This window comes from Nicotiana sylvestris, chromosome 12 (genome assembly GCF_000393655.2).
Source record: "Nicotiana sylvestris chromosome 12, ASM39365v2, whole genome shotgun sequence".
NCBI lineage: Eukaryota > Viridiplantae > Streptophyta > Magnoliopsida > Solanales > Solanaceae > Nicotiana > Nicotiana sylvestris.
In genome coordinates, this window is record NC_091068.1 from 118,099,546 (window position 1) to 118,106,788 (window position 7,243).

Here is a 7,243-nt window from a genome sequence, read left to right on the forward strand (position 1 = left end):
GTTTTTTACCAAAAAGAAGAAATGAGGAATACAAACTCTATTTTGGCAAATACGAGTATTCGGTAATTTATACTCTATATCTAAAGCATGACCAGAAGCAGATTTTACCAAATGAGTGGTCTTTTGAAAATATTTAGTAGGAATAAGACCCTCTTGAATACAACTTACATCTGCTCCACTATCAATCATTGCTACATCAGTTAAAGAGAAAGTATTATCAATCAAGATAGTACATTTTGTTTACCACTTTGAGCCGTAACAACTTGCATCATTCCTAAAAACATATCAGAATTTTCATTAATCGAACCAATCTGATCAGAAATTTCTTTTCCCTTTTCATTAAAAGATTCGGAAATTCCTTTAGCCGAAAAATCAGTTGGAAAATCAGTTAGAGAATTATTTTTCTCAATTTGAGTAATCCGGTGATCACAAATCATTTGATTTTGTTTAAAAGACTTAATATCTCTTTTCAAATTCTCAATTTCGATTTTCAAATCCTCAAAAGAAGCATCTCTGCTAGAGTACTGGACTTATGAAGTCGTTCATTAATTTCAGACAAAGAATAAGGCGCAAAATGTTCAAATTCGTTCTTATATTTTTCAAAAGGTTTTGAACTACTAGAACTAGAACTTGCAGCTAAATTAATAATTTTTTCAGGAAGTTTTTCATCGGTAACTTCTTTTAAAAGTTCTATTATATTATCAGATGTAATAGTTTTCATATTCAAATCATGAAATTGTGATTGTAATTTATAAAATTCGTCATCATCACAAGTACAAATATCACCTTTGCAAGTTATGCAAGAAGTATAAACAGTTTTATCACTATCAGATAAATCAATTAAATCAACTTCATCCTCAAATTCAGTCTTAGAGCAATAGTCAGATTCTGATCCTGAAGTGTATAACAAGCTATAAACCTTATCGCGTAACTCATCATCGAGTTCTAAGGTTTTCAGCTTTTGAAGCTTGCAATTTGGAGAAATATGACCAAACTTTCCACACTTATAACACTTAATACCAGCGAGATCTCTCTTTGATCTATTCTTTGTAAATCGAGTAGATTTCCGATGCGCTTTTCTAGTATCACGCTCTTCCTTAGACCTATATCTAGACCTCTTATACGGGCTATCCGGGTTAGGATACCTATGATATTTGTTTTTCTTCTTCTTCCTACTTTGAGTAGAGGTTCCGGGTAAACCGAACTTGGTACAGAAGTCACCTAATTGGGATTTCTCTTTAAGCTTATCAATCTTAAGCTGTCTAGAAAGCAAAGCTCATTACACAAGTTTAATCCTTCTTGTGTACATACTCCTATAAGTTTACCATAGGTATAATTACCATACTGAATTTCACCGTAACTACCCCTTAATACTTTCCTTACCCTTTCAGCAAATAAGGAAGGGAGGTCGTCTATAAACTTAGCTTTCCAATGCTCATATTTATTCTCGGGTAGTTCCATAACCCTACTCATAAAAGTATCTTTATACCATCTAAATTCACTAAGGGTCTTACATCTAAGCCCATTAAGTAAGGTTCTGATGGTCTCATGATTTGAGGTAAATCTACCATTGAAATGCTCTAAAATTGTAAGGATAAGGGTATACACTGCATCTTCTCTACCCTTAACTAGAGCCATACCTATATTATCAACACCCTCGTCTATGGCAGTAGCATTAATAACTAAAGCCTTTTCTTCAACGGATAAATAATTATCCCACCAGCCACGAAGTTGGCCAGTAAAGCCTGCAATTATCATTTTGGAAATAGTTCTATCTGTGTTCTTAACACTTTTACAGATAGTTGAGTACATAATCATTCTATGTACAAGAATAGTTAACTGTCTATCAGTTAAGCCATCAAGATTCCATTCACAAATTTCGGAACCGCTATAAGACGTATTAGTCTGATTCCAGTCGCGTTCCTCAATCAACACATGTTGAGGAGTAGGACAGGGATAATAGTAAGTTTGCATACTAGGCTTGTCAGCATACCTACTATTGGGTTTAATTAAACCTTTGAGTTTATTAAACTCTGACCATGTCTCAGTTTTATAATCAGAAACAGTCTCAATTCTATCAACAAAATTTTGAGATAAATCAATTGGTTTAACATCCAAACCAGAAAGCTTTTTATCAAGGAGTTGTGCCAAGTCATCAAGAGATTTAAATTTAAAATCCTGAATCTCATGAGGTCTTTGAACATGAGTAAGAATAGCTTGATCAACTGTTTTACTTCCTGAAATGGAGGCAACATTAGTTGGTCCTTTCTTACTAGTCATTTCCTTTATTAAAATAGTCAAATCATCAAGTTTTTTATCAAGAGAACCGATATGTTCTCCTAAATTTTTTACATGTAAACCCAAATAATTGTTTTGAGAAATCAATTTATTAATTTCTGCGATACTAATGACTGTATGGAAGCATCTATCCTTTTACCCAAGCAAGGGGCCTGTCTAGGTCCGATACATACTCTTATTGAGCCCATGTGTCTAGCAGTTCTAACTGTGAAAGGGATAGCCCTTTTGACAACTTCAGCGGGCTTTAATGTCACAGCTGGCTAGACGTAGCCACTAAGGTAAAGCCAATAAGAGTAGTACCAGAGTCGACTGTACCACAATCTTGGAACCAAGCAAAGAAACTATATTAAAATTCCTTTATATTTTGAAAGAGTCTGGATTCTTCATGATTAATATGCAAGAGAAATTAGTTCTTCAACATAGATATAAATCCGTTTAGCCGGACATAGTCACGGCTGGGGAGAGAAACAAAGTAATTAAATACTTATAAAAATTAAAATAAACAAATACCTTTAAGGCCGGGATGCAAGGCCCTGAAGATGGTGAACTGAACTTCGAAACTTTATTTACTTCAACTGATTTACAAAATGAAGAAGCTAAGAAACTAAAAGTCTTTACAAGAGAGAGAGAGAGAGAGTTCTTAGAGAGAGAGGGGTTTTTACAATCTACCTCTTCAAATGAAGAGCTCCTCTATTTAAAGAAAGAAAAAAGAAACATAAAGAATCTTTAAATAGTAAATTGGGTCCCACATCTGGGTCCCTATACAGTGTTTCTACTGTTGAGAACATTGTATCTACTGTTATGTGGGGTCTTTGGCGGCTTTTAGTCAAAGTCCTCTTATGTCTAAATCATTCATTTTTTGGAGGAAATTTTCCACCTTGTCCATGTTTTTGTCGGATAATATTACTTCCAGTTGTATTGGCTGGGAATCTTCTTCTGCGATATCATCGCCACTTGTTTCACTGTGCATTGATGTGTCTGACCTTTCAGTCTGGTTATAGTTTGAAGTAGATTTCTTTTTACTTCTTCCAGATATTTATTTATTAATTGTGTCTTATCTCCTTCTTGAATAGAGATTCGTCTAGCAATATGCCTGACTGAGCTGTCGTCAAATATTGTCTTCTGGGGAGTAGTCGAATATAATTGGATCTGTGCTAAAATGGAATACAATAATTCTTGGCCATATAACAATTTTGCCTTGGGATCATTCTTCATCAACTTATCCCAAAAATTATTGTAGAAGACCCTGTATAAGCAAGGAATCTGTTCTTCAGTAAACCCCAATTCGGGGGTCCAATTGTAAATCCACAAAATAGAGAATTCAATGAAGAAGTATATCTGATCAATCTTTTCTAAATAGCAGATATGATCTATATGATATAAATCTGTTAAGAACGGAGAAATCTTTGTCCATTCTTTGTATAACTTAAGAAATGGCTCAGGCAAGAACTTTGTTGTGGGGCCGTGATGTTCCCACCAGTTCAGAAACCAATTAGGGATAGGTTCTGCAAATATCTTTGCACATATTTTAATAAACCAAGTGTGTTTATGTCTATCATTGTTGTAACATAAGACTCTATTGAATGCCTGGATATAATCCCAGTAAGTAAAATCCATTGGTGAATTATTAAGAATCATCTGCCTCTCTTTCATTGTGGATATCCCCCATTCTTCAACAGATATAATCTGTTTGATAATAATTTTTGAGAAGTTATAAACGTTCTCACTTATCTGCCTGGAATTCTGCACTTCCTGTGCTAATGAGGATGGTCTCATAATAAGCGCGGGTTTTATATGATTCACCCGGGTAGTATAACCCATTAATCAGGTATCTCTGGAATATCTTCCATGGTTCATCCTTTCGCTGAATCTCAGAGTTTTCTAGGAGAAATATTATTTCTTTCTTTGGTAATTTTTCGTAGGACTTGATATCATCGTTGTCCTCTTGGAGATTGAAGCAAATGTATTACTTTGCTTTTTGGCAGCCAAATATGCCTGTAGATGACCGTATAATGGATTATCTTCTGGAATATCATCCAGATGTATAGACGGACCTGATGAAGAATCTCCTTTATGAAATATTTTTGAGTTTATTAAACTCTTTTTTCCTGCTTGTATCACCAGAGTATTTGATGAGGATCCGTATGACGATCCTTGAGAATATGATCTACTAGGGTAAGATCTTCCCCTACCTCTGCCTCTGGTTGCCCATGAAGGGTCCATTCTGCATAAATAACAAGTCAATTTTGAAAGGCAGAAGAGGTAATCCAGCATATTATCCCTAACAATTTTAACATAAATATGAAAACGCATAATCATGACTAGAAGAATTATTTTCAATCAGGTTATCAACGATATCTTCAATTATCAAATCAATTATGAGACTTTGTAGATCTCGATTTAATCTAACCACTTTAAGGATAGTAATTAATAATTCTTCATCTAAAAAAGTCGTATAGAAATTCATAATTAATCAAGGTATTCTCGGGGATAAGAAATCCAGAAGGGAATTATCAATTCCTTTTTTGTATTGAATTTCAAAATCAAAAGGCGCCAGTTGAGCTTGCTGTCACGACCCAAAATCCCAACCCGGTCGTGATGGCGCCTCTCATGAGGACAAGGCCAGCCAATCAACAAAACAGTACATCACTTTATAATTACTTAGCAGGAATAAGTCTAAATCATGGGCAATATAATCTTAAATGCGAAATAAACGTGATAGAACAAGGAAAACCATCCCAACTCAGCCCGAAATCGGGGTGTCACAAGTCATGAGCTACTACAGAGTTTACTAATATTTTACAAAGTCTGGAATTATCATAAATAACAAAGATAAGGGAGAAAACGGGGCTGCGGACGTCAACAGCTACCTCGTTACTCCTAGTCACCGCCTGGTCTGGAAAGAATCAGCGCTCAGGAGCGAACTCAGCTCTGCCTGTATCTGCACACATGGTGCAGGGAGTAATGTGAGTACTCCGACCCAGTGAGTAATAAAAATAAATAACGACTGAAAACATGAAATCTCATAACGGCACAATATAGCGCTATCCCAAGCAGTAAAATCAGTTATACAGTAAAATAGTGAGTATCAGATAATTCTTCTTTTAAAACAGTAAAGACAAATAATTTCCACAGTAAGGATAAATCAAAAGCTTGCCCCTCGGGCTCAATATGTAAATCTCAGTATAGTATCAGCCCCTCGGGCTCACTCCCAACTCACCAGCACACAACATCAGCCCCTCGGGCTCACTCCCAACTCACCACACACAAGCAACGGCCTCTCGGGCCCACTCCCAACTCACCTGGGTACCCTGCGCTCACTGGGGGTGTGTACAGACTCCGGAGGGGCTCCTACAGCCCAAGCGCAATATCAATAGGCCTGAAAGCCTTCACACATCACACACGAGGCCTGAAAGCCTCCTTCATACAGTGCCATTGTTACCACTGTTTCAAGTATATCATACAGTGCCATTGTTACCACTGTTTCAAGTATATCATACAGTGCCATTGTTACCACTGTTTCAAGTATATCATACAGTGTCATTGTTACCACTGTTTCAAGTATATCATATAGTGTCATTGGACTCCGGAGGGGCTCCTACAGCCCAAGTGCAATATCTTGGTCAGTCATTGTTACCTGACCGGTCAGCCCATTGTTACCTGACCAATTTACATAATACAGTTCCATTGTTACCACTGTTTCAAGTATATCATACAGTGTCATTGTTACCACTGTTTCAAGTATATCATACAGTGTCATTGTTACCACTGTTTCGAGTATATCATACAGTGTCATTGTTACCATTGTTTCAAGTCACTTTATAATCAGTCCAGAAAATAATATAATAAGCCCCTTGGGCATTTACAAAATAGAAGTTTCCAGCCCGAAATACATTTAAAATGTTATTTGAGTTTTCAACACTTAGAATTACAGCTAAGTTTGCAAAACAGTAATTAAAACCTTGGACTGAAATTAAATGATATTAATCCCCGAAGGATTCTACAAGTCGGCACAAGGCCCCCAAACGTGGCATTAAGCCCAAATATCATCAATACATGTGTGTATCAGTCGCCAACATATTATAAGTATCAATACAATGTGCGAATCAGTCGCCAATATACTATGATTATCACTCGGGATGGACCAAGTCACAATCCCCAATCATATACGACCCCGCACCTGCCATGTGATGCGTGTCACGCCTCAATATAGCGTTACTATGTGAAAGTCCGGGGTTTCAAACCACCCTCAGAACAACACTTTCATCAATTACTCACCTCGAACCAGCTACTTCTTTAGCTCGCGACGCCTTTGCCCCTCGAATTGGCCTTCACGTGTGTTGAATCTACCCAAAATCGCAACGAATATGTCGCATTATGCTAAAGGGACAATACCAAATCGAAAGCAATCGAAAAATATCGAAATTCGCGAAATTTGCAAAACCCGAGCCCCGGGCCCACTTCTCAAAATCCAGAAATTTTTACATCAAAATGTTCCTTATATCGCCACGAGTCTATACATACCAAATTCACAAGAATCGGAGTCCATTTGACCCCTTAAATCCCAAATTTAGAATTTCAATTTCAAGCCATATTTTCTTACAATTTGGCTATATTTTCATGAATTTCAAGGATGATTGCACAATATAATCATGTATTTAGTTCATAGGACTTACCTTCAATCACTTCCCGTCAAAACCCCTTCAATTCCCGTCCAAAAGCTCTCAAGGTTGCTAAAAAATGGTGGAAAAATGGGTTGGGTTCGCGGATGAAATGTTAATATTTCGGAAGTACTGTTCACGGGGTCACTATTCACGACACTGTTCACTGATCACTGTTCGCCCGCGCGGTTACTGTTCACTGCTGCAGAAAATACAACAGCTTTTTATGAAATTTGCAGCACAACCATTGTTTTACTAAAATAGCTCTAACTCCATCATACAAA

The 7,243-nt window shown here is 36.7% G+C and overlaps 1 protein-coding gene across 1 annotated transcript; it reads right to left on the reverse strand.

Annotated features, from left to right (window-relative positions):
- Positions 1 to 221: 221 nt before the first annotated feature.
- On the reverse strand, positions 222 to 2,280 carry LOC138883601 (uncharacterized). Its single transcript, XM_070164296.1, has 4 exons — positions 1,887 to 2,280; positions 1,308 to 1,745; positions 894 to 1,275; positions 222 to 486 (listed from the first exon to the last, which is right to left on the reverse strand). Exons 1-4 carry the CDS (start codon positions 2,278 to 2,280, stop codon positions 222 to 224), a joined length of 1,479 nt encoding a protein of 492 aa, XP_070020397.1.
- Positions 2,281 to 7,243: the final 4,963 nt, after the last annotated feature.

What these genes read in the sequence shown, in the direction of transcription:
- LOC138883601 (XM_070164296.1), bottom strand. Translation starts at nt 2,280, where the DNA reads ATGACTAGTAAGAAAGGACCAACTAATGTTGCCTCCATTTCAGGAAGT. An exon ending in GACTAATACGTCTTATAGCG is followed by an intron (nt 1,746 to 1,886) that starts GTTCCGAAATTT and finishes TGATAATTGCAG; the next exon opens with GCTTTACTGGCCAACTTCGT. An exon ending in TGGTAAACTTATAGGAGTAT is followed by an intron (nt 1,276 to 1,307) that starts GTACACAAGAAG and finishes TTGTGTAATGAG; the next exon opens with CTTTGCTTTCTAGACAGCTT.